Source organism: Dicentrarchus labrax, unplaced genomic scaffold (genome assembly GCF_905237075.1).
Source record: "Dicentrarchus labrax unplaced genomic scaffold, dlabrax2021, whole genome shotgun sequence".
In the NCBI taxonomy this organism is placed as follows: Eukaryota; Metazoa; Chordata; class Actinopteri; family Moronidae; genus Dicentrarchus; species Dicentrarchus labrax.
In genome coordinates, this window is record NW_026136711.1 from 29,276,794 (window position 1) to 29,304,777 (window position 27,984).

The 27,984-nt window shown below is 41.4% G+C and overlaps 1 protein-coding gene across 4 annotated transcripts in view; it reads left to right on the forward strand.

The window, feature by feature from the left end:
- ephb2b (eph receptor B2b) overlaps positions 1-27,984 on the forward strand; it is a 117,863-nt gene that overhangs the window by 69,067 nt on the left and 20,812 nt on the right. For all 4 annotated transcript variants that reach the window (XM_051414624.1, XM_051414626.1, XM_051414625.1 and 1 more), the window contains exons 4-6: positions 10,521-10,676; positions 13,453-13,788; positions 27,528-27,652. In XM_051414624.1, the coding sequence (XP_051270584.1) occupies positions 10,521-10,676; positions 13,453-13,788; positions 27,528-27,652 (617 nt within the window). The remainder of the gene's footprint in view (positions 1-10,520; positions 10,677-13,452; positions 13,789-27,527; positions 27,653-27,984) is intronic.

A 27,984-nucleotide genomic window follows, 5' to 3' on the forward strand; every position in this document is an offset into this window, starting at 1 on the left:
ACTGCCTGAGTGGCACACTTTCACCTAGTTTTATTCTCAGTACCTTGCAAGTCCTCAAGAAGTTGGTTGTGAGACAATTGTCGAGAGAAGACATTAAAATGTGTCCTCTTATTGGCTATTGAGAGAACATTGCCCAATAAAATTGGTTGTTGAGAGATAGGTACCCTCTTTGTTTTCATACTTTGCCAATGTAATGTAATGTGACTCCTAAGTTATGTATGTATGTGTGTGTGTGTGTGTGTGTGTGTGTGTGTGTGTGTGCTTCTTGGATTCATGCATGCGTGCGAAATAGGCGTATTACAGCTGTTGTTTTTTTTTCTTTCTTGTAGATCAGATGGATAATAGGATTCACTCAGACTCCCTGCTGCCTCATTAAATGCTTGTGGTCAGAAGAATTGATATAATCTTTAATAAATACACTCCAGGGAGAGATGGCTTGGGATATAAAATCCAGCCTATGAACATGATACTCACAGTCCAGCTCAGGGTACTGTTTATCTAAGTGCTCTGTGTGTTCTGTGTGTTTGTATGTGTGCATTGGAGGGTTACACAGGGACAGTGACAGGATTCAGCACCAGCTGCTCCTTGCAATGCCACCCCCTCTTCCCCCTTCCTTCCTCCCCTCCTACTCCCCCTTTCCTGCGACCCCCCCCTTGTCCCTACTGACTGGACAACACGCAGCCCCTTTATGCCACCTGTCCATCAGCTAGACTGCACCTTAGGGAGCCTCTGTCAACCGAGCTTGGAGCTGCAGCTTGCTGCCTTTGTTTGGATGCTGGTAAAGCCCCCCTCCATCCCCCCCTCTCCTCTCTTTCTCTCTCACTCTGTCTTGCTCTCTTTTGCTCCCTATGCTGTCCTTTACAAAAACAGACACACAGAGCGACACACACATACAGACTAGTGATTGCCTCTGTCAGCTATTTCCTACATCTGCCTCCAGGCTCAAAGAACCCAACCCCCGCCCCCTCTCCCTGCTTGCCTCTCACCTGTGGCCCGGATGGCAGATCCTGGTCTTGTTGTGTCTTGCAGAAAATGTTGGCTGGCCAGATAGGGAAGATTGAAATCAGCATGAAGCAGATGATATTTTATGAATTCCAGCAAGCTCCAAAACAGTGAGGCAACTTTAACAGGTTGTCTATTTCACGGACTGGGCAACGTAAGTCATCCTGTATTGCTCCTTATCGCTGCCAAGACAATTATGTGATTTCTAGACCTAGCCCCTGTATGTCTTCAGCAGGTTACTGAGGTTATTTATCCTCCATTCGTCCTGCTTCTCTCCTTCCTCTACCTTTTCCATCGCTTATCCTCCACCTCCACTCACCCTGCTTCCTCCACCCTGTCCCACTGTCATCAGCAGTCTGAGGCTGTGATCAAGGCTGTAAGGTCCGGGTGCAGCCTGCGGAACGGAGTAGGGAAGCTGCCTTACATGGCAATGGCTCCTGTTGCCCTAGCAACTAGCTGTCCTTGAGAAAAGGGCGCATTTGGGGGTTTGGGAGGCCGAGGCACTGACAGCTCCAGTCAAAACTTATAAAGAGTTCAGACACATCGATCTGTGTGTCTGAAAGAGCACATACTGTAAACACCATCCTCCGCAAACACCTTAAATATAAATATATGAATCATAGGCTTAGAGAACTGTCGTATAGAGTGTGAGTTGGTGTGAACTGTATGTGAGGGACTGTCCACAGGGGGGGAAATAGGATGTTTTTCAAGGGAAGACCTCATCATTGTACCCACTGTACAATCTTGTCATAGCTAGGTGAGTGTTTCCGGGGATGCTGTGCTATTCAATGCATCCTGTGGTGGAGCAGATGATCTGTTCCCATGAGGGTGAGGGTGGGTGGAGGCGGCCCACAATCTTTTGTTTGTCTCAACAATGACAGCTTAACATTCTGACATCTGATCGTTCCTCATTTCCTACCTGTTCCAAAATTGAAACAGTGTACGCCCCTTCAGGCACTGCTGTACACGAAAAGACAGGTGTATTTTCCCCCCTTCCCACCACAAGGAAAACTGTAGCCCTACAAGTACAATAACTGATGCTTGGTGTCACATGACAGTGAAAGTTCAGTGTCTCTGGTTTCAACTTGCATGAAATGTTAAGTAAGGCCAAACTTTCTTTCTTTGGCGGAGAAGAACTTAGTGCAACAGTACAAACGAAGATAAAGGACACCACTGGTGGTGGATGGTGGGAGGTCAATTGGAAGCAAAGGCTGTTTTTTTGTAAACAAACAAGATTTTAAGACACAAAATGCGATGTGATATGGTTTAACCAAGCTATCCTTAATTAAGGCCACAGAGTAATTCATTCTTCTTCATTCTAATCTGAATTAGGCCATTTTGTAACCACTGAAGACAATGCATGCATCTGCTAATACCCACTCTTATACAAGCAGAAACAGAATTTGACTGGATTAATTATCCCTCCTGATCACAGGCCTGTTTAGTGTCCAATTTACAGAGAACCCCGCTATAGTTTCATATATCATTATCTGCATTAAGTGACATTTTCCAAGCTCTGGTAATGATCTGTCATTACAAATAATGGGATACAGTGTAGCTAGTTCCAATGTGTTGTGGATCCTGAAGGTTGACAAGTCATCTTAAATAGAGATTAATGCCGACAAAGGGACCTGCCTCTTGCCACACCCCAGCCATCTGCAGCCCAGTGTACCGAAGGGGTCCACCAGCAACCTGATTGGACCCCTACATCCTCTGGAGAGCAAGCTGTCAAGTGATCTGCCTGCATGAAATGACCCTTTCCGCTTTATTCCCCACAGCCGCCCACCCTCTAGCCTTGTTCATAATCCTACCCTGTGAGTATATGTGTTGGCTCAGATGCCTGTAATTTCACCATTCCACATTTGTGCGTCTCTTTTCCCCCGTGCTGAAAAAAAAGTGGGAAAAGGAGAAAAAAGGGAGTGCAGTGAAAATTCCAGACGTTATTACTGTGCTGCATGCATGGCTCCAGTGATACTCCCCTTTCATCTCTATTTCCTCCTCTATTGACAGATGGTAGTTATCAGACAGTATGGAAATACTGTGGTTAAGATAGTTTTCACTGATTTTTTTTCCTTTGGTATTTATGACCTGATGATCATCATGAGAGCATTGAGGTCTTGAACAGAGGGCCACTCTGCCAGCGTTGTTTGAATTAAGAAACTAACGTTTGCCACATGGGAATGACGCACTATCTCCAGAGTGTTTGGGATGTGGGGTGGTGCACTGCGTGTATGTGTATCTCAGTGCACTATAACACACCAAAGTGCTTGAAGTATGACTGAAGTGATTGATTAATTTATAAGTACTGCAATAAATTAATTGATTGAATCATTTTTTACGGCATTTGGCAAACAAAAATGTTAAACACTTCCAGCTTCTCAAATGTGAAGATTGCTGCTTTTCTCTGTTTCAAATCATTGTAAATTAAATATCTTTGAGTTCTGGGGTGTGCAACTAATAATGGAAAAATTATTGGTTTCAACCCTAGTTCCATACATGCATGTGTATGCATGTGCAGTATTTTACAAAAACGGGCTACATATATTCCTGTAGTATGTTTCTATTTAGAGCTACATAATTCATTGTAATATTTATGAGTCTAAGTTTTATGTTTTTATGATTAACAAACCATGCACAGATTCCACAGTAAATCTATGCCATGCTGCTTGCTGGTGTTATTTATGGACAAAGTTAAAGAGATAATTAGAAATAAGGTCAGTTAGTAGGAAATTAATTTACACCAGTTGTTACATGACTAATATTTCCCTTACAGAGTATTTTTAGCTGCCACTGACATTCTAAACAGTGGTCCACACTTCTTTTTGTCCTTGTAAATACCAATCCTTGTGATGGTGAGCCTTGTATATGTGCCACATATATAAGGTTAAGCCCCAGCTGAAATTGTCCTCTGGGCAGTGGCCAGATGGCTTTATTAGCAGCTTTCCTCTTTACGGTCTCTGCTTATTTATGTGTTGATGTATATGTATCGGAAGGAGATGGAATTAAATAAGCCCAGGGTGTGCATGTATGACGTGTATGGTTCAATGTCCTGTGTGTTTTTAGGTTTCCTGGGAGTGTGCACAGTACATGTCTTGTTTGTGTGTGTTCTTTGAGCCTGAGCCCTCCCTCAGAGCCTGCGCCCTCAGAGCTCATTTCCCAGGTGTCCCACATTTCCAGCTAATCTGCTGCTCACTTTGGCTCCTAATCTGTCTCCGAGGAGCCTGCTGGGTGGGGTGGGGGGGATTGGGGATGTGAGCTCTCTGACAACTGCAGAGGAGATGCAGCTTAGAGCAAAATGCTGAGGGACACAGAAGGGAAAAGTCACTTCCCAAATCTTTACCCTGTCCTCCCATACCCGATGACACAACCCTGTACACAAACACAGTGACACACAAGTTTTCATGAAGTGTTGGAGGTGTTTGAAGTGAAAGAAGTGAAGACTTCTGGCTGTGACTCTGCAATGCTCAGAGTTGATTGAGGCATTTTGTGAAAGCTTGAAGGGTGGGATTTTCTACCAAAGTTAATAGAGTTAAAAGTGGCACCTAATCATTAAAATAACTGGGTGTAAGATTTTTTCTTTCATTGGGTAAGCCCATGAAAGTGCCTGTGTCCCTTTTTTTCCAGTTATTTTTAGTGATCTGGTAAGACACGGTAGCTGTCCTGGTTGCTCAAAGTTGAACATGTCTCAGTTATAAATGACATGAGTGTCTTAGAAAATGACCCATTTAAATGACCCTGTGCTCTCCTTGAGTTTGAGAGTAGCCTGATTTACACCTTGTAGGTCACCACTGGTCACCCTAACTCGCTGGCAGTGGCCTGGCTTACAGTGTGAGGAGCCACGCAGAGTCCCAAACCTGTTAATTGCACCAGACATGGAAACCTAGAGGGAGAAATGAATATCTCATTTGTGTGCCAGTGTGTGTGGGGTGAAGCGAATGCCAGTTGTCTAATAGCTTTCACACAAGCCTGATTGAATTAGACGGCAAGGAGGACTGCGTTCCTAATTGAATTGCGGAGACCCTGTGTTGCAAACAGTGCTAGCTAGTGTTCCCCATGAAAGTGCTGAGGCAGAAGGGGGACAGGCTGGCTTGTCCGCACTCCCAGGAACAGACACACAACTCGTGGCTGCTCTCCTCTGGTTAATCTGTGGCCATGACTGTCGTTTCACAAGGTTACGCTCTACTTAGATGTGACCAGTTCAAAGGCTGATGGTCTGTAGTTGTAGACGCAGGATGCAAGAAGTAATGAGAAAGCTACTGCAGAAGCTAACAGGTTGCCTTAATGTAATTTTCTCCTCTGGGGAAAAGTGGTCTATCTTGTAAAAGAAACACATCTCTTTACGATAGCCTCTGATCTGTCCCTGCAGTGATTCACATAAATAGTTTTTACAGGCAGCACCAAAGAAAATAAAGGCCCAAACTTGTACATTGCTCACTGTAGCGGCCTCTTTGGTCACAATGGAATACGGGGAAATACCCGGCATCCGCGGACTCACACAATCCCTCTGACGCTAGCCATTTTCACCGCTTTCAGCACTTTTTCCTGCTGTGCGCACAAAATCTAGCACCTCTGATTTTTTCTTTTTTTTTTTTTTTTACCCCTCCAGCCTTTTCTCTTTCACACCCTGAACACCACATGCACACACACGCCCACACCCACACACACACACACACACACACACACACACACACACACACACACACACACCTTGCCCGTCTTTGTCTCCCTTGTCTCTTCTTTAATGGTGTGTTCATTAAATAAAGCAGTTTTGGGGGAGGGTGGATTTGATCCTGAAAAGGGGGAACAGGGAAGAGGGGGCTGGAGTGGTGTGCTGTTTTTGCTGTGATGCCCCAGACTGCTGGACAAAGAGTCTCTCTGTCGGGTGGTGTAGATGAGAGATGGTTGGGTGAAAGAGACTGGATGGGTGTTGTTACCTCAATAGGTGTGGCCTTAGGCTGGATTACCTGGTATCAGCCAGCTGATTGTCTGGTTGTGATCGCACAGCATACAGAACTGCCCAGGCAGCCATGATGGAAATGTCAAATGCCCAGTCTTTGTTTGGCTTCTCTCTATGTGCTGTGTGTGTGTGTGTGTGTGTGTGTGTGTGTGTGTGTGTGTATGTGTGACTGTTGATTTGGTCAGAGGAGCACAGGGAGTGTTTCCAGCCAGCAATAGCTGGTCATGTCGGCATCGCTGCTGAAAACAACACTCCCTGCCTTTCTCTGTCTTTCTGTCTGTTTGTGTCTTTCTTCTCTCTCTTTTTCTCTCACACACACATAAATAGTCACACACAGAGGCGCACATACTTTGTAGGATTCAGATGGTTTTAGCTGCAGGTCTCCTCTTCAACGCGCCATAAATCTCTCCCGCTGTAATATTCAGGAAACCTTTGAAACAACCAGCAAATTACCTGCTGTAAAAACTGACTAGCACCCTGGCACAGCGGCTCACTTCTCGCAGCTCGTGCAGTACTATTTTTATTCAGTGAGTCTAGTGAAAACCCCTAATTAAAGCCTTTATGTCACTATATGTTATTAAAAGTCATAAACATAGACAGACACAAGCAGCTGGGGGTTTGGAATGTGTGTGGGGGAGGTATTATTCAGATTGAGTTTTAAGACTCAGTGTTAGATTAAAGTAATGTAATACTTGGTTTTTAAACGATCAAACAACATTGGAAACAAAACTATGTCACCCCATTGGCAGAAATGTTCCTATGATTTCACAAGATCTTTAAGATTTAGGAGTAAATATGCCTGCAGTGTCTCTGGAACCAATTTGAGGTGATCTGGACCTTTTGACACGGCTACCACTAAATTGAGTCTGAAGTGTTTATAAATTCTCTTAAAGCTTTTCTGTGTGGCCTTTGTTTTTGACTTATTGCCACATTTCATTGTTTGTCCCAGTTCCAGACTCCACGTGCACAGTCCCCAGAGATCCAATAGCAAAGCGTGGCATGTTTGCTTGATGATATTAATGACATTAACAGTGGTGTGTTGTGGATTATTTAAGTATAGGAGGCAGGAACAATAGAGGAGCTGTTGTCAATGAATATTCTTGCAGTAATTAACTCGACTTGCCAGGAGGATATCTGAAGTTAGAGAAAACATCCAAAAAAACAGCCTTTAGCTCTCACATGTTGAGTAAGACTGCTAGGATGGTGATCAAACAGCTCAACAGCAGCAATCTGGGCAGGCAGGGAGGTAGGGAATTAAAGCTCTGATCTGTTTTTTAATCACTGCTCTGCTCGTCTCTGCTTCTCTACTTCTGACACCAGACAACTTTGCAACTCTTAAAATCTGTCATCCGGGTATAAAGTGGAAATTCCCAAAATATTTCCCCAAAGTAATGACCGTGGCAGGGCAGAGAGGCATGCCAAGACATATAATACCGTGTCCTCTTGAACTGGATAGGATGGTTTCAACAAATACTTTTTTCATGGATGGTTTTAACTTTATGAGGTACCAGATGAAAAAGCTTTGTCACAGATGCCAATGCCACAAATGCATAAAAAGAAGAATTAAATTGGCAAATACTTGAATGTCAATGCTATTATTTTTGTGTAATCTTGATATAGTGAGCTTAATTTATCTGGTAGATGTTGGACAAAAGAAACCACCAAGCTAAATATTTTAGGAAAGATGTTGAAAACTCTTGTTGAATACATGTCAGTTGTGGTTAAATGTGCAAATGTGCATCTTTTTCTGTTCATTAGAACACATCTAAGGATTTTTTTATTTTGCTTTTTCAAACTTTGATGAACCAAAACTAAAAATCTGAAATATGACTAGATAAACCACATACAACAATTGGAAGATATTTGTGGGATTTGACCATTTATAAATCTAAGTATGTATAAACACATAATGGGGATTTTACACAAGGTAAAATTGAACAGATTTACAGTAGACAGTGTTTGCTGGGAAAATTTGGAAAAAAATCACCCTCCTGTGTGCCATCCAACGATTACCACAGAATATTTAAATACAGCCACTGTGGTAGCAAGGCATCATGGGGCTTTATTACTGCTAATCAATTGTAGTCTCTCATTTTCCTCCCCATGCAGATTTTAAAGTCATTGTTCTGATTGTTATACACAGTCTGCACACTGTTGCAGCACATATATTCACTGTGGGCACAGTTACACGCTGAATTCCTTGGCTGAAAAACTCCCAAACACAGCCATTCTCCACCCCTCGTCTCTTTGTTCCCATTTTTACACTTCTACTCTCTCCTTCCCCCCTTCACTACCTCTTTATGCTGTTTCCTTTGGTGTTGCTCCTCTGAGCGCCGCACTCCCATAGACCTCACTGTGCCGCAGAGGTTCGATCCCAATTCCCCACATAGCTGTTGCCTGGGCCTCATTCACAGACCCCGTTGACTGGCAGTGTGAATGTCCAGGCCTCATGTTTCGCTCTGTACCCAAAACCTTTTCCCCCATCAATCATGGCAGAAGAAAAACATGTCAAAGCTAATACTTAGTGAGGAGATCTTTAAGATTACTTCATTTTTAGTTTGGAATAACTGACGTTTGTGATAATATAACAAAGATAACTGAAGCCAAAGATGCTTGATATAAAGTTTATTTAATAAAAACAGCTTCTCTTATGAACAAACTGTGTAAGTGAAGCTGTGTTCAACTCTCTCCATGAATAGGTGATGCAAGTATAGAATTTATAAACCTGCAGAATATCAGCAAAATCAACCAAAAATACCTTGTTACACCAATCCCTTTCCACAGTTATAAATATTAAAGGTTTATTACATTATTATAAAAGAATGTCTGCCTCTGTCACAATTTTTTGAATCACTGTAATGGTCACATTTAGAAGGTGAGTAATGTACTGTAGTTAACAGGGGGAAAAGAGCATTAATCCCTGGCCTGTAGGGTCTGTATGGTCTGTGAGTACAGTGATGTGTCTGTCTAATATAAACATTGGGATTGGACCCGGACTAATTCCGCCTTGTGATTTGAACTCTATTTTAAATGGAAGTTGCAGCTGCAGATGTTTCCATATTCCAGATGCTACAGTTGAGCTGTAATTGCCAGTACAACCTCAGAATGAAATAGTGGCTGTATTTTTACAACCTTACAATGTAGAAAACTGCAGTCATGTTATCGTAAGTTTTTGGAAATATATAGAAAACGGAGGGGGAAAACTGTTCCCTTAATGAGCGAGACAAATTGTTTTAAATATTGCAAGCATAAGAAAGAAGTGCACATGTCAAAATCAGCATTGATAGAGGATTAAAAGAATATATTCTTATGAACCTACCATGTTTGACTTAGAAATAATAGAAATCCAATAGAAAAAGAACCATGAATTGATGTAAAAGCTACTATATTTTGTTTCCTTTTATCAGACCCAACAAATAACTATGCTTTTTACGCTGTTACTAAAAAAACAACTGCACTGACAGACCTGAGGGGTTTTAACTTCAGATATGCTCTGCGTCCCGTGTGTGAATTTTTCATGTTACTGTACTTTCAACGCCTCTGTCTCAACACTGCTGTATTTTCTCCTTCATCGGTGGGGCAGGTGGGAGCTGGATTACCTGAAGCAAAACCGTAGCTGTTTCGGCCTAAGATAGAAAAAAAGCTCTTGACATGGTGCAGGTGCAAATGCTGGAAGAAAAAAAAAAAGCAGTGAAGGTTTAGGCAGAATGTGACTCAGGAGAGGATAAGGGGATTTCACAGACAGCAAAGTTTGTTTATCACTGCAATGATGGACGCTTATGGCAACATACAAACAGAGTCATCCCGTATACAGCTTGTGATTCACCCACATGCAGCCAGATACACAAATTCAGAATTTAATGGCAATTGCGGTGTGTGAGTTCATCTTCGTCTCTATCATGAATGTAAGTTTCCTCCCAGGTTTCCACAGAGAGGCCTTTAAAAGGGCTCTTAACAGAAAGCAGGGCACTTTTTTCTCAGGCAGAATTGTGAATAATTCAAAGCAAACTTACAGCAAGTTACCATGTTTCCATACCTACAGAGAGTTGCCTCACATGCAAGGCTAGACTGGTGTGTATTTATATATTGGTTGTTCCGATGTATATTTACATGTTGGACTTGTGGTCTGTGTTTTGTTGGCTGTTTTTTGCATTTTGGTCACCTCATGGCTTCTGTTGTAATACAAGATGTAACCAAATAATAACAGTTAAAAGTAAAGTGCTTGAAATATATAGGAAATGGAAAATAGTGGAAAGAAAAAAAAATACATTTCTTTCTCTTTTACAGATAGATACTCAATATAACTATATACAGGCTCCTACATTTAACTGTAATAGTGCCAAAATAATTAGATATAAATAAGTAATTTATAAGTTGATCAGAAAGTTAAACTAAACATTTATATTGTTGAAGCCCCATACCTTTACCTTTGTATTTCAAACTTAACTATCCTGCTGTCAATCAAAGCTTTTGATACGAAGAAATTAATTCAAATTCACTGTGCTTTAAAAAAAGTGTAATTTCTTTTAAATTCACATACGTACCCTCCACTGTCTTTCAGCCTGTCCGTCTGGCTTTTTCAAGCCAACTCAAGGAGATGAACCCTGTATGCAGTGTCCCATCAACAGCCGTACCACCAGTGAAGGTGCCATTAACTGCGTTTGCCGCAACGGATACTATCGCACCGACTCAGATCCTCTCCAGATGCCATGCACAAGTATGTATAGTACTGAAATTGTTATATGTGAGCTTTGACTTACACTCCACACAAACACACATAGTGCACCCACATGAATACACGCCGACAAAGCCTTTGATTTCAAATATGAACTTTTTGACACATACACATTTCACAGCCGCAAGCAGAAGAGCCCGGGGATCAAAGGACAGTGGTAGTCTGTGTAACTCCAAACAGAGAAACCCTGTCAGAGCTGTCCCTCACACGAACACGACGCTGACATGCCCATAGTGTGGCTGTCCACAGATCTGACCCAACACACAAGGCTCGGCTGCCCCTCCTAAACATCACACAGCCCGTACTCCAAGCCAGACCAGAGGTTACTGGGCCAGGGCGCGTAGCTTTGTGAAGGGGCAGGCAGGGAGAATGAGCCCAGGCGAGACTCTCTCTTGTCATGCCAATGAAGCTGTTTGAATTTGAATTTGAATTTGAGGCTGACACTGAGGTTGAGAGAGAGAAGGAGAGAGAGAGAGAGAGAGAGAGAGAGAGAGAGAGAGAGAGAGAGGGAGAGAGAGATGGAAGGATAGACCAAAGCCAAAGTGAGCGAAGGAGGAGTAAAGCGTGAGGACTCGAAAGGAATGAAGGAGAAGGAGTTTGAGTGAGACGGAGCAGGGTTGTGTGCATGTGAGAAAGACAGAGAATTGGTGCATAGAGTGTGGTCTAACTAAAACAAAACGGGGGTGAGTGAGAAAAAAAAGCCCCTTTCAACGTTTTGGTAGTGTTTTTTTCCTCACTCTCCCTCTCTGCCTGTTGAAAGGGAGAGAGGAGGGAAAAGATTTGATGGTCTCCAACAAAGGAGATTTGCATAAGCCTGGCTCTGGGAGTTGAGCAGCTGTTGTGAATGAGAAAGCAGCAGCGTCACGTCACCCGTATTAAGCGCAGCAGGGCCCGGCCTGATTAAAGCAAGGGAATGGGCCCATCAGAGTGGCCCGCCAGCTAATGGGGGGGATATTAGTCCTCCTCCCCAGGAAGGAGATGCCAAGGAGGAGTTATGTTTCCATGTATGAGAGACACCAAGAAGGGCACTCCAATGGGCTTCCTTCCAGAACCGGAGATCTGTTAATTGCTGCCAATTAAAAGGAGGTTAAATAAGAAATGATCGATTTAGATTTAGGATGTTGTGGGCGGAGTGGAATTGTTTATCTCATTAGTCCTGGAGGATACATCTTCCATAATTAGGTGCACATGGCTGTAAAAGATAAACAGTTCTCAATGTTTGTTTGTTTGGCCTGTCACTCAACATGTAGCACCATGTGGAAAGTTTCCACCCTGTAATGCCTAGCTGCTAAGAATGTCTCAACAGGAGGAACAGTAGGTTTCTCTCCACTGCAGTAACTCTATACGATGCACCATGAGAAAATTGTCAAGAATAGATCTTAAGAAAACACTTGACAAAGTGGACACCAACATGGAAAATGAGAGAATGTAAATGGACGTCCCGTGGGAAGAGACACAGCCAGCTTGGAACACAGACTCAGACCTCAAAGAGGCTATAGTATGTTAGTGAGTTTGTGGATTTTCCCTTCTCCTGTATAGGGGTTATTTAGGTGATGTTGGTAATTATGCCCTCCACACCATCAACTACACAACACGGCTTCCATCATAAAATTAGAACAATGCTGTGGAATGTAATGCAATGTGAATGCAAAAGTAGTTTCCTTGAAGTTGTGGCACGTATGAGAGACAACAATTTCCAGTCTTTCTAGCAAAAAATGCCAATGAAAACTACTGAATGCTACGACAAATGAAATTTACATAATCAAATTTTCAACCACTTGTTAGATTGTAAAATCTTTGGTCCTTCGCAGGATATCTTAAAGGCTATAATCAAAGATTTTTATATTAGGATCATATGTAACTCCGTGAAAGGAGGTACTTGTAGTGACAAACCCAAAGAGAATTTTCATCAAACTCTGCAGTTCCCCTCAGGGTTGCTCTGCTCACTGTTTTGGTTTTACGGCCTGCAACTTAACTGTTTTGATTCACTCTCACTGCTCTCATCAACCTTGTTTCCAGCAGCAGGCAGCTGTTTTCAGTGAAAAAGCCATGAAAAAGCCACTGTACACTACCTGCCCAGCCCCAGCGGCAGAAAGACACAGTTGGCGACTTGCTGGTAAACATAGTGGAGCATTTAGCAGTTAATAGCAGCGATATATTTCCCCTGGGAGTGTTTGAATATCAAAAACAGAGCTAAAAGGACAGTGAATATTAGACTTACATTTGCCAGGTGGGCATAAACACATCTCAAATAAACCCTAATGTTGCCCTGTGTCTGCTGGATGTGTAAATAAACAACTGTTTTACAGTGTATTTACCCTACATATATATCCATGTGTTATTTGTAGTTTTGTTGCCAAGGTGTCAAAAAATCATTCAGTGAAGGTTTGAAAACTTGGTAAAACATTTCATTGTAATTTGATAGCCAGGCTTAGGGTCAGCATATAAGAGAGCTGTTTTTGTTCCAGATCCTCATCCAGTTGTGCCATTTTGAAGCAGTTTGGAACCAAACAGTTTTTCTGTGTTACAGGAAAGAGTTATGAACATCAAAACAGATCTGTGAGAGTTCTGTGCAAAACTGTTTTGTCACAACGTTTCCTTTTTCTTCTTTTTACTTTGTATTTAGAATTTTCATTATGATGTATGTCAATGCCAAAGTATACATCTGCAATTTAGTTCAATTGACAGCTTACTTCCCAAAATATCTGTGCATTGGTTTATTCACTCAAGTGTTAAGAGTCTCTCTTGTATTTTGCAGCCGTCCCTTCAGCTCCACAGACTGTTATCTCCAGCGTGAATGAAACCTCTGTGATGCTGGAGTGGATGCCTCCTCGGGATTCGGGGGGCCGTGAGGACGTAGTTTTCAACATCATCTGCAAGAGCTGCGGAGGAGGCCGGGGAGGCTGCACCCGCTGTGGGGACAACGTTCAGTTTTTGCCCCGTCAGCTGGGTCTGACAGAATCTCGGGTCTACATTAGTGACCTGTTGGCCCACACGCAGTACACGTTTGAGGTGCAGGCTGTCAACGGGGTGTCAGATCAGAGCCCCTACTCCCCTCAGTACGCCTCAGTCAACATTACCACTAACCAGGCTGGTAAGTGGGCCCATCTGTCTCCTTCTACACTTTATATTCCCCAAGTGGTTTCCTCTTCTCTTCTCTTCTTTTCTCTTCTCTTCCCTCTTCTTTCTTTTTTCCATGTGTATTCCTATGCTGCCCTTTTGTCGTTTATTCCCTGTATAGTACCTCTTCATCACACTCATTCCTCTACAAGCACATAATGCACAGTGCATAGAACTCCACTAAGTAAGTTTCTTTCCTCTCCTCTATGGTGATGTATGCAGATTAAGGGCTCTAAAATGGGGAGGAGAGTGCCGTTGATGATGTGACAGACAGAATGTGATGGCCTGCTGGTCTTTACACTGTGACCTCATCATCATGTTTTTCAGACTGCGGATCTGAGAGCCGGCTAGCTGCTGTCTCGCCACTTCATATACTGTTCAGTGATTACATATTATATTTTCATCCACCCACTTGATTGTAGTGTTAAATTTTTTTTTTTTTTTAAACACAGTGTATGTAATAGTATATAGTAACCGTTAGTATACAGATGTAGACACACTATGTATGAGCTACCTTGTAAACTCAAACACATTCCAGCATGTTCTGAGGCCTAATGAAAAACAGGTTGGCGACTGGGGTAAATTTTTAATCTGTAGGATCTTCTAGAAGTGTACCTCAAAATCTCCTCCAATCTCTCTTCTGCAACTATTGGAGCTTTGCATGCTTTCCACTGTGTGGTTTGCGGTTGACGTTGGCTGCATCTGTAATTATTTCACATAGGGAGCAGCATTGATTTGCTCTTTAATTGTCTTTATGAAACGCATCATTTGGCGTGCCAAGCTTTTCTCCCCCAAGCACTGATGAGTGGGGGGTTGGGGGGGTTGGGGGATACAGGCAGGGCTTTATCTTTGCGCTGGCTTTGCATCCCATTAGCAGTATACGTAAGTGCCTGTCATCTCTCATCATCCATCCGTCTGCACTGAGGGCAGTCTTGTATGACTGAGCTACCTAAAGCACTATGTTACCGTGCTTTTATTACAGCGGACATATTGGGTTTTGTTTAACTACACTCTCACTCTCTCATTACTTTCCTCTGGAATTCCCAGATGTCCAGATGCCTGCATGGAAGCAGTCAAATAGGAAGGTATACAAGTTGGATGAACACATTTAAGAGAAGATTTTTCTACACATAAATTGACTCATTGTAGCAAACTTCATTGTTTACAGAAAACTGTTTGTGTAAAAGCTCCATAAAGTACTCTGTTACAATGCTGAAACTCTAATCACACTAAAATGGAGGCCTTTATTCAAACGGCGACCCCTTTTTATTGTCTGTTTTGATTTGAGTCACTGGTGTGGTGGGTTAATGAGGGCCTGTGAGTGCAGTTAAGCGTTGTAATGAGGCCCCTGCCCCACTCTTTCTCACTGGGCCACAATAAGTCTGCCACCCCAGCCGTTGGCTTCTCTGCTTCCCCTGCCGTGGGGTCCTGGCGGAAATTGGGGGGCTCTGCGCCCTCTCCACTGAAGTGCCCGTCACTTTGGATTAGGCAGCAAGAGCTCCCGTCGGAGGAAGCTGTGAAAAGAACTCAACTCTTGCTTGCCCCCACTCAACCTTCCCCCCTCACCTTGCAAAACCAGGCTCACCCCAGGGACACGGGATTGCAGTTTTGCGGCGTGATGCTACAGGGTTGGGGTCACAGGAACCAGGAGCCCATAATTGCATCTGGTTTGCGAGGCTTGGAGGTTACATAAACATCATGTCACCCATGATTACCTCAGGCAATTCTGTGCCTCCTTATTACACTGAGAATGAGAGTGTTAGAACAAAATATATTTGCAATAGATACGTGTGTTAGTCAGTCGCTTAGTAAGCTTACACTGGGCCAGAGGCTGGAGCGTTTCATGAAAGCAACAAATAAATAATTAAATGGAGTAAGTGGCGTGAAAGAGTGTCTAATTTCTAGTGTGGATGGCTGTCGTCCTCAGCAATGTCTTGTTGCTGTGAAGGGCGGGGGCAGGGCAGGAGAGTGGTGTGAGATTTGAGCAAAACTTCTCACTCACCATACCCAATCAAGCACCCACCACACTCTATTACCCACAGGGCTTATCCTCCCACCCTGTAGGTGGTTGGCGACAGTTTCTCTGTGATAAAGGACGTGATTGCCCTGGAAAGTGCGGCGCTTGATTACACACTGTAATGCCACACAAAAGGAAATGCCGTGCCGAATGGCATTTGAGCCCATTTTATAAGCATATGACTAATTCCCCAAAACTTGTATTGTGTAGAAAACGCAGGAGCCTTGAAGTGCCTCCAAGCCTTTTTATAATAATGAGTCACAAGTAAGCCATCTATTTTGGCTTTTCTCTGTTACTCTTTGCATGACATTAAATGACATGGCAGTGGGACAGAGTTGCAAATCTGATGCTTTCTGTCAGGGACTGAGGGTGAAAACCATCGTGTGTCTTGGTGTTACAATGATTTAACTGGGTCTGACAGGTGAGACAGTGATGACACAAGACCCGTCTCACACGTATGGTAACATGTGGGGGGGAGGGGTCAGATTTAAATGTATTACTGCACTGATTTTTCACTAACATCTATCTTAATGCAGTTGTTAAAGAATACCTCCTGACATAATTAGGATATAGTGTATGTCAAAACAATAATGTGTGTCTGATATTTTTTTTTCTGCAAAAAAGTATTTCCACATAAAAACAGCATCTCCGTCTACCTCATTTAGAATGCCATAAACTATGAGTATGCTAATTTTGTTCATTTTTAAAGCTTTTTGCTGGACACAAGATGTCTCCTGTTTCCCTGTAAAGCCCATCCTCAGTTTATGCACTTTGAACATACATTATTCTGCACAGTGAAGCTCAAACATCCAACTGTAGGAACAAGAAGAAAAACATATTTTTGAGTGGAGGCGGACTAAGTTTAAAAAAAAAAACATGTGCTAGAAAGTTGAGTTCAGCAACATTATGTTGATCCTTATGGCACACTTATTTACAGCATTTTGAATATTGCAAAAAAACAAGTTAAACATTTAGTGGAAATGAACTATTCTTGTTAACTTGTTTTAAGGTCAAGAGTTAGGACTTTAACAGACTAGACGAGTGGATTGTTAATGCGTTTAATTTTGTACTTGGCTGCTTTTAAATCTTTTCCTCAGGCCCTGTTTCCCAACATTAGCCGTTGTTTTGCGTTAAATCATTATTTCAGTTCAGTGTTTCAGTTAATCTGTTACACATAAGAGAACCCAGGCTTGTTTAAGTTGTGCATTTTTATTAGAAAATGTTAATCAGGGCCCCCGTAATGTGGTGATGTATTATGTTCTTTTTGGTGATGTTCTGTTTGTGATGTTGGGGCAGATCATCTGCTCAATCAGATAGAGTGAAAACAGGTGTGCATTGTTAGGCCCTCTCAGCAGAGGAGTGACTTTATCTAATGTACTGAACAAAATCTGCTGTGCTTTATATGACATGGAGTCATTACGTTACGTCTTTGCAGCTTAGAAAATACTGGAAAGGTGACTAGTACTAGGTGACTGATTAAGACTATCATCTTGTGACATGAAGGTCATAGGTTTAAGTTTGTTCATAGACAGAGTGCCCCTCTCTTTGCTTGAAGAAGACACTGACTCACTTAGAGCACACATTTGCCTTTTGAAACCACTTTACCATTTCAGACCACCTATTTTTCTCTCCTCCTTTTCCATGTGCTATCCATCCCTTCACCTCAACTGGCATACATTCATTATTGTATGAAGTGAAAATTGTTGCTGAAACCACAGTGAAGTTTAATCCAATGTTTTTGGCAGCTGAGAGGCAGTATGTGATTTTGTCCTAATAGACTTCACAGTACCACATCCTGCCATTTTGTTTTCCCCTCAGTCTGAGACACATGGCTGGATAGGCAGCCTACAAACACACACGAGAACACACACATTATGTATTTTTATGCACCTACATATTGCACACACATGTCAGCTGGTGTTTGATCAGGGTTGAATATAGAGTTTCAATGTAAAGTCTTTCCTAAGATCTTAGTCACTACTAACTACTTGAAAACTAGTGATTTACCAAATCATGTTTCGCCATTAAAACTTACAAAAATCACAGTTAAAGGCGCAAAAGATTTATGTTTTGTAAATGTAGCTATGAATTTGTTTTATTTATGTCTGTATACATGGACAGATATGTGTGTCAGAGTTAGTGGTATTCATATAGTTTAGAGTGAGAGAAAAATGATTATGCTAACCCAACTGACATTATTTAATAATTTAGTTTGTTATTGGCATAATGTTTGTTATTTTTGTGAAATGTAAATCTCACATTCATATACTGTATTAGCAAGCTTACGTTTGTTTCTTTCAGTTGGTTCAATTAGCTGTAACAGTTAGACCCAGCAGTTACAGGGTGTAAGTATTTAGAAACAAGTGATCTCTATGTAAGAACTAGTTTGTGTGGTGCAACTTGTTTTAATTTAGTCATGTGTAAAATCCCTCTTTGGAAACACTAATGTTAGAATTAGGCTAAGTTTGAACTAAGAAACAGCTGGTGCAACTGGCTCCAGGTCAGCACGTCCAAGCCTGTGTTTAAGCTGTCAGTAATATTTAGATGGCATGGTTCTGATTAAGAACGACTTAAGTGTAAGTTGAAGCCATCACTATACTGTGTCATCCATGCGTGTATGAAGGCAGCAGAGTCTATTTAAGTCTATTTTAGTTATGCTATGGATTACGATATAATATATTCTCACTGTATACAGACAAGACTGCTGTTTTAAATTATGAAGACACAAACAGATAATTGCCAACTAATAATGTAAGTGCCAGTTATTTGCTATGTTACTGAAGAGCTGCTGTATCATCAATTTCAGTGCATAGAAGAGAGATTATCTCCTACCTGAATGCACACTATCAGTATTCTACGAGAGAATTCAGCATTGCACAACAGATAAATTAGATCTCCATATACCCGGTGTGTATGCAATATTGCATTCTATAGTGGTTGGGTATATTAGATTCCAGAGGACATATTTGTTTAGGCATTTCATTAACTCAAGGTGAGCTGTGGCATCTGCTGCTAATGCTATCGAGAAGCAGAGGGACTGAATTGGTTTCTTATCAGGTGAACTGGCTGATTGTGGAAGTGAACCACATCATTCAGAGGGTGGGGGGTGTAGTCGGGTGCAGCCTTTTCATATGGTCTAGAGTAGATTTATGACTTAATTATTGTCCAAATTGCCCAGGTCCACTGTAACCAGGCTACCAGGGACTTTGCTGCTCCACTGGGCCATGGTGTGAAAAGCACTGGTGCAAAGCCAGGTGGGACTGCCAGAATGTGTCAATACACCAGCCAGCCAAGTGTGGCTACTACACTGTTGACTTTAAGACAGTGTCACCAGTTCAAAAAGTACAGATACTATGTGGTCCAGTAGCACATTCATGGCAATGACTGGGCTTTCTAGTGTGATTATCTGCCTTTATCTTATGCAGGGTCACTTTAATTTTAATTACTTTCTATATAACAGAACTAGCACAGAGCTAGCTTATACACAAAAGCTATCCTATGTGCTGCTAGAAATATTTTTTAGTTTTATAAAAATGTTGCTAATATACATCCTTGTGTAAGTGTCGTTCTTGTAAATAATAGACCAAGAAATGTAAAACCAATAAGTCAGTTCCCTCATGACATGAAGTCATTGGCACGTAAAACATAATCACAGCAGAAGATACATTTTACCCGTAGTAAGAAAATATATTGGCACTCTTGCAATAAAGCAACAACAGCTAATTCAGGCTGCTAAATTATCTGCAAAATTCAGCCGTAAATACATGACAGAGATAGGAAGATGCAGGCTGAAAGATGAAAAAGAGGCTGAGAGACAGAGAGTCAGACAGGGACCACCAGTATACATGGCGTGCAGTGTGACAGTGACAGAAGGTGTTAAGAAGGGCACATATGGTGGGTGCCAGTGTAGGTCAGCCAGGCAGACAGACAGGAGGCCTCAGCATGCACCTGGAGCTCAGTACTGACAGAGCCTTGAGACAAGGCTGCTCTGGTAGTCAGCCAGCCAGCAAGCCACACATACACCACATTCATACTACTGTTGAAACGGAGCAACCTGTTTACAAAGACATATTCAGACAAGCACTGCAGCAGAGAGGGTGAGATTAGCTTGGCGATAAAGTGTGTGGTAAGCAGCCTGCAGCGTAGTGGGGTTCATCAGATGACTTTAAATTATCTTTGCATGCAATATGAATTTGATTATGACTCCCCAGCAGAGAATTAGCACACGGATTGTCAAAATTAGTTAACTAATTGATCATGTTCATAAATCATTCAGTAGCCAAGTGTTTTTTTTTTCTGGTTACATTATAGGGATATCTTCCTTCAGGATGTGATCTGAAGGACTAAGCCTTTGCAGGGAAGAGATAAATAGAGTATGCACATTGCATGCATATAAATCTAGGTTAAAAGGCCACGATCCTTTGGCCCAGTGGGCTGTAAACGGGAACATAATGTGAATATACAATTAATTATTGTTGAGTGCATTAGCTGTATACAGAAATGCTTGAATAATTGACCATACTTTAATGCAGTCATTTATTTACTTTTAACACACAAGAGCATGATGATGTTGATAATTAAAAAAAAGGTAATAAATAAAAGGGAAGAAGCAAAAAGGGGTTCTGACCCAAACAACACCGTGTTTTTGAATTTATTAATTTTTATATGAACTTTATGGAGTTAACTTCACCAATTAAGAAAATGGATCTGTGATAAACACAATGGCACTCCCTCCTCTCTCTTTTTCTTTCTCTCCCTTTCTCTGCCAAAAACAATCTAAGGTGGATACAAAACAGAGTTGTCATTGTCTCTGTCTGGAGTATCTGGTTTGAACCTGATGAGCTGCTTCCACCTGCCCCTACTCAAATGTCACTAATTCCTCTCATTTTTTAATGTAGCCTCACATAGATCACACTGATCGTGCCATCTGCATCCGCCATCATCCTACCGAAGGTTTTATGTGTAAATTGGGGTCAGGAACTTTATAAGCGGAGATGATCTTTTATAATCCTTCCTATTGTGTGCCACTCATTGCAGCAGCCTCATACTGTGTAGATAAGCATGACTTCAACATTAAGCCAAACGTCATTCCTGTGCATTGACATAGAACGGGAGCAGATGTGCTCTTTGCAATTTCCACATCTTGTTTATGTTGGGAATATGTTACTTTGGAGCTACATGATTTGTTGTGTAATTTGAATGAGCATGAATCAAGACATTGGTTAATAGTCAAATAACAAGCATGTAGTTCCACATTTATCAGGAAGTCTCCATTATGGACCAACCCAGGAGTGTTCATATCAGAGGATTTCAGATGTACTTTAGATTAGATTTACTCTTCAGTATTTGAATCCCAAGTTTTATGTAGTGGCACATATGCATGTTCATTTGGTTGCAGTGGTTATTGTCAGCTTAACATGGACTGAATCATATAAATCCACACCTTTTTGAAACAGCTATTCAGCCTTTCTGCTCATGTCAGCGTTATGTTTCTTTTTTTGCTGTACCAACAGAGCTATTAACTCGATAAAACAAAATATTTTTGCCTGCCACTGACCAAATCAGAGAAAAGAAGGCTTTTTAAGCAACATTTCCCTTTCCAACATTGTAGAATATTGACACGCATTCTGTGGTTTGTGGAGTTTTTCTCCTTGCAGATGCCAGTTTGGAAGTTGTTTAAATGCAGAAAAGCAGCTTGCTGATTAAACAGAGTCCAGTTTCCCTCAAAGTTGTGTGAGTCAAAACCATCCCTGTGGCAGACAGCTCAAACATTGTGTCTGTTCAGCCCAAATCAGCCCCTAGAGAAAGAAACACAGTAGATCTGTGTATCTTAGAATTTTGGCAAGATTTAGGTTCTTTAGAATTTTTTTTTTTAATAATTTAAGAATGCTTTTTGAGAATGGGCACAGTTTGTTGTATTAAAAGAAACATGTTAGACAGTCACAACTCTTTTTTGGTTTGGTTATTGACGACATTCTGATTTGTTAAAATAAAAAGTGGTGTTATTTTTATCATTGTCCTTGGTGCTTTCACAGACCACCCACTTTTATCTAAATGGACCCTTCCACATTTGGGCTTTTGCTGCTTTAAGACCATCCATCAAATTCAAGGATGTTCAGAAGAACATCACTAAAACCACTGAAGGATCATTTGTTTCTTTTATGGAAGGTAACATTAACTGTTAACAACTGCAGTAAAGAACTACAAGAACTATTTAAAGTTCATTTAAAGCCCAAAGTCTCTCAAATACTGAGGATTGTATTCAGCACCACCCACCAACATAAAATCTCCAAAGAACTAGAAGAAAAGATTTTTTGATTGTATGTATTTAGCTCAGTTGCTGCAAAAGGAGTGTCTCTCATTTACTCTGCAGCATTGTCTACATGCATACTTATCTGGGTTGTATCTCCTTGGTCTACAGATGTAAACCCTAACCTCTGCAAGCATCAGAAAACTCTTCGAGCCCCTGAAGAGCCTATTTTAGAATTAGCTTATGGTGTGTATATGAGTGTATTATAGTCCCCAATCTTTTCCAGTGCAGATGTTTTAAAGCTTGATGAACTGAAATCTCACTTTTGTAGCTTTACTGCACTGGAAAATCTTTATAGATGTAAAACCCACAATCCTTTGCAGCTGGGGAAACAGGGCAAGCTGCCAGCATGCTAAAAGTACATGCAAATATGGGCCTCTCCCTTTAAGACGGCTCGATGCGCCGCTCATAAATGGACGGCAGTCAGAGAGAGTGGAGCGGTGGCAGCCTGTTTGGGAGGCTGCCTGGTAGAGGACCAGGTGGTTTGGGCCCTTTGGGGGAGACTGCGCTGTGGGGAAACTGATTTTTACAATGAAAAGGAAAAGAGATTTACGAGCCTTGACCTGTTCTCGGTACCTCCCCCATTTTCCCCAAATCATAGCGTTGCTCTCTGCACCAGAACGTCTAATCATATCAGAGCCACATGGTTGTAGACACATTAGGATGTTAGAAAGATGCAGATAAAAGGCCTTAAACATATACTTTCTCAGAAGCATATGATTCATGTGCCGGGAAATGTGGGAGGTTTTTCCTTTTTTCTTTCCTTGTTTGTAAAGGCTGAAACAGGACCAAACCAAAAAGTATCAAATCATGGTGGTGTCATCTCTTGCTGTCAATAAAATATGTCAACTGCAAGAAATAAAAGCCACTATTTTGATTTTGATTGAATGATTTTTCTACACCTGGTCCTCTAAACGTGGCTCAATGTAACAGTTACTGTCCCAGAAGTCACATGGGCACCCATGACTGAGCTCCCCCTGCTACCATATATCCACAATGGTCTCACTTCACCAGCCTTGCTTAATGAAGATGCCCATCATGTTCATTGCAGTTCTTAGTAATGAGGCTTAACAGTAGAAATCCAGCTTTCCTAAACAAGGAAATGGTCAAAGACAGAGTGGAGAAGCCCACCAAAAGAGTGTAGTATAATAAAAGATAACAGAAACGTAAATTAATAGGATGGATAAAAGCCTCACTTCTGTGTCTGTTAGCACAAGCATGCTCCATTAAATCGGCTTGGATTTTAATGAGTGGAAATATCCCTGTCAACTCCATCTTTAATTGATTAGGGAAGTCACTAGGTGTTCAAACATAATACTAAAACATCTAGTAGAGATGTTGAGCAAAACAGAGCCTTTGTGTTGTTGGGCCAAGGCCAGAGCGTCATGCTAGAATAGACTCCAAAGCACCGTCTTTCATATCAGATCCCAGGCTGAGTAATCATGTGGGGTCTGAAACCTAACTCTTTGACAACAGCTGGGGCCTCCCATCCTCTCACAATTAAGCAATGTGATATACAACCTTGAAAGTTTCAAATGGACCCAGGCCCCAGCATATTCACTCTTTATTGTCCCTCTGATTATCTTTGAGCTACTTCCAGACTTGGATATATTTGAGACAAAAAGCAATACACTGTATTTTTCAATTGAACTGCATGTTAACTAACATTGAGCATGTCTGGCCAAGAGGGAAAATGAAACACCTTGTATGTAACATTAATAATCATCAATGATGAATTTTAACTTTGGGCATGAGAAATAGGATCTGATATCTGCTGTGATTAGCACTATCCCCCCTCCTCTGTCTGCTCCCTCACTCCGCTGTGGTATAAGGGTAAGCCCTGTTAGAAACATATTCATCAAGGCAATTTATCTTTCCAATTCAGCCATCTAATTTAATTACATAAACGTACAATCCCTGTCTCTGTCATTATAACCGCTTCATTAGTTTTAAGAACATGAATAGAGCATTCATTGAGAAAACCTATAAATAAAGCATCCAGTGAAAGTGGAGCTCACCCATTTTGAAAAAATTTATATGACTTGACATAGTTTCTGATGAGTTGGCTTCCAGTACATAAATGACTGGGAAACTTTCTTACATCTTTGTTTTTAATTTCTAATTGTCTATAATGGGCTGCAATCCACATGACTTAAAGATAAGTATTGTAACAACAAAGAAAATGGCTTGAAACAACTAAAACATGTATTTAGTGGCATAACTCAGTGAATAATGTTGACACAATGAAAACCAAGTATTTACTCAACCCCTTAAATTATAGATCAAGTTGGGGAAAAAAATTCTAGGTACACTTGAAGATTTGGAGTACAATGGAGACTTGTAGATTTGGAGTACATAAATTAGATGTACGAAAATGGTTTTCATATGTGGATCATTGCTGTAGGCCTTGCTGCAATGAAACGTCGACTTGGCATACCACTACATTCCAGAGTCAATTGGTGGAATGTCAGCTTAGCTTGAAATGCATGTACTAAATTGACTTGAAATACATAACACAGCTGGATTGCTATTTTCTCTACGAGCCGAACGTTTTAAATTGTTACTTTTTTTTTACACAGTTGCATTGAATGTCATGTCTTCCTTTAATTTAATCTCACTTTGTTGTCTGTTTCGCCAACCCTTATCGGTTTCTTGAGCTCAGACATGGCGACTGCCACCCCGCTGTCTGGAAGTTGTCCTTTAGCAGAAGAAAACCACAGTGTTCTCCTCCAACAGCTTTTCATGTTGGCATGTGTCCATCCTTTGTACATGAATACATGAGCTGCCTTTGTTTCTCTGGCCCTGTATCAGGTTACTAGGCATGGCTGCGCCGTGTGTTTAATGGAAATGCTATGCAGGAAAAGGCCATGTGGCAGTCTTGAATATATGTACATCCGTAATGGGATACTCGTGAGTTCCCCTTAGAGTAACTATTTGCCTTATTAGGCTGTCGTCTTGTGACTGCAAACAAACTAGTGAGTACAGTGAGATGGAGGAGATTCCCGAGACTGGTGTCCTGACTGGATACTGTATACATTATTGTATCTCCGGCTCCAGGAAAGGAGCATGATGCATGTACACTGCAGAGTCAGAGGCCATCATGGTGTAAGTGCTTTGCTGAGATGAAATACAGAACATCTATTTATTATCTGCTGGCAGCAGCACATGAGGACACACTCAGTCCCTTCACCATCACAGTTTATACGAGACATCATAATTTGTTGCCACAGAAGGATGCTTCGGTTTGGGTCAGAGGGCATGCAAGGCAGTGCTGATTAGCTGATGAGAATGAGTAAGGTTATAAAAGAGACTTTTTATCATTGGCTCTGACTCACTGTGGTCACCTACACACAATATGTCTCCCCTGATTTAGGACAGTAGTTACAAAGACATGTCTACTTAATACTTAGTTGTAAGCATTTCTTTCCACGAACAACAACAAAATAAAGATGATATACAGAAGATTTAAAAACCACACACACGCAGCCTTAGAGTCTTAGATTATAGAGGCGTGTCAGTTGTAGTTCCCCAGTCAGTGGATTTTCCATAGAGAACGCGTGCCGGTGGAGAGACTTCTCTCTTTATTGCCGGGACTCAGGGGAGCCACTGTGCTGCTGGCTGAGGGCTGCGTGTGTGTGCAGCACGGGCCTGCAGGGGATGAGCGTGGGGCTTGGTGTCCATAAATCTGGCCCAGCACCCCTCCCTCTCTGACTCCCCAACCCACCCTACCCTTTCAAACATACAGAAAGGCTCAGGCACAGAGGCCTGCAGGCCTTGCCAGGCTCCCCAGACAGAGCTTTTTATCTTCAGCTTCTCTTAGCTTTACACTGACCCACGGCACCCTGAACTAATCTTAATGGTTGTTGAAGTACTTGAGGTGATCACGCCCCCCTGACCTTATGGCTACGCTAGAAAGAATGTACAAAGTTTTAGGTCACTGGGCTATGCAAGATTATAATAGGCCACCCATGATGTAACAAGTTATTTAGTCTACCACTGAGTCTAAACATTGTGTTTGCTTGAAAATATGTGAATAAAATCAAGCAACAGGATGCAATTATTTGATTAAAATCAAGACAATCCAATCTTTGGTAATGTGGCATAATCTTGAAAAACAACAATGATTTTAAGAAAATGCATGACTAAGTGAGTCTTTTTTAGAACAGTCTGGCAATAGTATTGAGTTATACTATTGCCAGACTGTTCTAAAAGCAGTTTACATGCAGTCATACCTTTTAGGCAATTTTACTGGCTTCTGCTGAAGCACCATATGAACAGTTTTAACTATTGTACAAATAATGTATACTTCACATTACAGCTGGTCGTTTTCAAATGCATTTAACAATTGTATAATTGATTAATTAATTAAATAATTAAATTTGTTTTTAGTTTGATTGGCCCTTTTTGCAAAAAATGTTGATTTCTCTTCATCTTAGTATGCTTTAAAAATCAACTTGCAGACTAAAAAATCTATTAGTAAGGTTAGCTGCATTGTCAGTGAGTGGTCCTGCAGTTCCTTCCAAGAGCTGGCGGTATATTTTGGGATACTGCAAACTTCAAATGGTAGTAATCAGCTGCCATAAAATATCTTACTGATGAGCTCTTTTATCAGAAAGTCAAATCTAGAAGTCAAACAAGCAGTGTTGTAAAAAGTTTACTATAACTCTATTGGTCGAATAAAGATAACGAAGTTATGTTTGTATTGACCTATCCATATAAAGTATGCTTAAACTTTTCTGAATGCCCTTATGAAAGGCACAAGAAAACAATGTGTGTGCCTTAGAAGGTAAGAAAATAATCTAAACAATGTGGAAAGATTGTTGGCAGCAATTTAAAGCACATGTAATTTGTAGCATGGAAAACCACTGCTTTGGTCCTTTAAGCTCCCATCAACAAGGAAATATGCATAAACAACAAAATAAAATTAGAATGTAGCGACCAAACTGTTGTACAAGAATGATGTTGTGCAGCACAATTGTGACTCATGTGATTTACTATATGTGTTTGTTTAGTTTATGTGGTTGACAAAATGGGCTTACTTCATGTAATATGTGGTGGTCTTTTGATTTATATGGAGGAGGTGGTCTGTTATCAGCAATATGACAAGTGCAAATTAATATCATGAAAATCAGTTGATGCTGGGAAGTCCCATGATGCTGCTTATGTGGTTTAGCCAGTGCTGTAACTTGCCAACCTGCATGTCTAGCCGTGAGACTCTCTAAAAGGAGACTGCAGTATATTACATAGATTTTATGGCATTACGTATTACACCTTTGCAGAACCTGGTGTTTGGCTGGGAGATTAAAGATGCTGTAAAATTCTCTGTGCGTGACTGTGAAACCGGTAGTGATTGATTCTTTTATACACTGTCTTTGTCTCTTCGCAGCTCCATCTACAGTATCCATAATGCACCAGGTCAGTCGTACTGTGGACAGCATCACCCTCTCCTGGTCCCAGCCTGACCAGCCTAATGGAGTCATCCTGGACTATGAGCTACAGTATTATGAAAAGGTATGAGTAATGCAGCATCACAGTCTTCCTTTAAACAATCACTGCTCCATATAAACATACGTCCTATTTCCTTTTCTCCTTATAAAACTAAACGAATTAAGCGCCAATGGTTAAAACTGACTCTTTTGTTTAGTTGTGCATTTAAATTCAGAATATCTCCTTGCGCTCGTTTGCATAACAGCACATCCTAGGAGGCATGTAGACAGAGCTTCTGAACATTGCTTAGAACTTCTGCTCATTCTCTTTCAATTATAATCACGGTCAGTCACTGGGAAAGGAAACCGCGCTCAGCCCTGCAGTAGGGCCACTGGGGATTGATGCGCAGAGACTTG